General features: G+C 62.7%; 1 protein-coding gene across 1 annotated transcript in view; it reads left to right on the top strand.

The window, feature by feature from the left end:
* The window catches only part of SLC30A2 (solute carrier family 30 member 2), a 10,184-nt gene extending 9,477 nt beyond the window's left edge, over nucleotides 1-707 (top strand). Inside the window, exon 6 of the mRNA XM_019512455.1 lies at nucleotides 168-707. Coding sequence (XP_019368000.1) covers nucleotides 168-313 — 146 coding nt within the window. The 3' untranslated portion in view covers nucleotides 314-707. The remainder of the gene's footprint in view (nucleotides 1-167) is intronic.
* The last annotated feature ends 543 nt before the right edge of the window (nucleotides 708-1,250 follow it).

The raw sequence follows: 1,250 nt of genomic DNA, 5'->3' as shown, positions 1-1,250 counted from the left end.
GGGGGGGGGGGGGACTGTGGGAAACCCACAGGACGGACCAAGGCGGGCACTTGTCACAACGCGGCCCCGCGATTCCTGCCTCCGGCGTCTTTCGGAGAGACGTCAGAGCAGAAGTGAAGCTTTGGCCCCTCCTGTGCCCTCTCCCCCCGGGCCCGCGCGCCCCCCAGACGAGAACGCGGAGGCTCAGGCTGTGCTGAAGGAGGCCAGCGCCCGCCTGCAGCACGAGTTCCACTTCCACACCACCACCATCCAGATCGAGAGCTACTCGGAGGACATGCGGGACTGCCAGCAGTGCCAGAGCCCCTTCGACTGAGGGCTCCTGCCCCCGGGCAGACCCCGCGCTGCCCCGGGCCCGCGGCGACCTCCAGGCGCTTCAGCTGGGACTCGATGTTCTCACCGCGGATGCTGGCCTGGAGCCCGCTTGGCAGCCTGGGCAGGGGGTGGGCAAGCAGGTTCCCTGACCCTGCTGCCTCTGGGTCTTTTTTCACCTCCCCCTGTCCCTAGTGGATGCTGTCACTTTTAATGCTCTGGAAATAAAGCCAATAAAACTTCTCCACCCGGTAGCGTGGAGGGCTCCCTTACTGCTGGGGACTCTCGGATGCCCTGATCTTCCCTTCCGGTGCTGGGGAGGGTTTCTGAATGGAAAAGCTATGCAGTTACTGTATGGCTTCGCCTACCATGCTTGTCATCCCACCCCGAAATCAGCTGTCACAAATCGGCGCGTCTTTGGAGTACTGAGGCGGGCACCCCTTTGTGCCAGCGCAGCTCTCTCCACACAGGCGCCCTCACGGGTGAAGCACTGATTGCGGGGGGCCTCCCCATAAAGCAGTCGAATGCGATTGTAGATCCCTCGCCGCTTGCTCTCGGCCTCATGGGACCCCAGGCCCCCTCCAAAAACACCGCTCCCAGCTTCCGCTTGCGGAAAGACTAGAGCTGTTCTGCTGGCAGAAGGACTCGGCGAGGTCCAGCCGGGCAGGATGGTTGTGGTGCTCCCAATTCCTCTGGGTTTCGTTTGCAAATCCCGCATCGGCGTTTGCACAGCTAATATTGCCCAGCCCCCTAAAAAGGACGTCACGGCACCCCAGGGCTCTCTGGGGCTGGCTGAGACCTCCCAGCACGCCTGGTCTGTGGGAGACGGGCAGAAGTGGCATGACTAGAGGGGGGAAAAGTCTGTTTTCTTGTCCTAGCTCAGCTCCTGCATCCTGTCTCTGTCATGAGCACGGGAGGGCAGGTATCACCCCCCCCCCCCC

This window comes from Gavialis gangeticus, unplaced genomic scaffold (assembly GCF_001723915.1).
Source record: "Gavialis gangeticus isolate Ggan-Ray unplaced genomic scaffold, GavGan_comp1, whole genome shotgun sequence".
Lineage (NCBI taxonomy): Eukaryota > Metazoa > Chordata > Crocodylia > Gavialidae > Gavialis > Gavialis gangeticus.
Note: the sequence above shows the minus strand (reverse complement) of the source record. Positions and strands in the feature narration are given on the sequence as shown.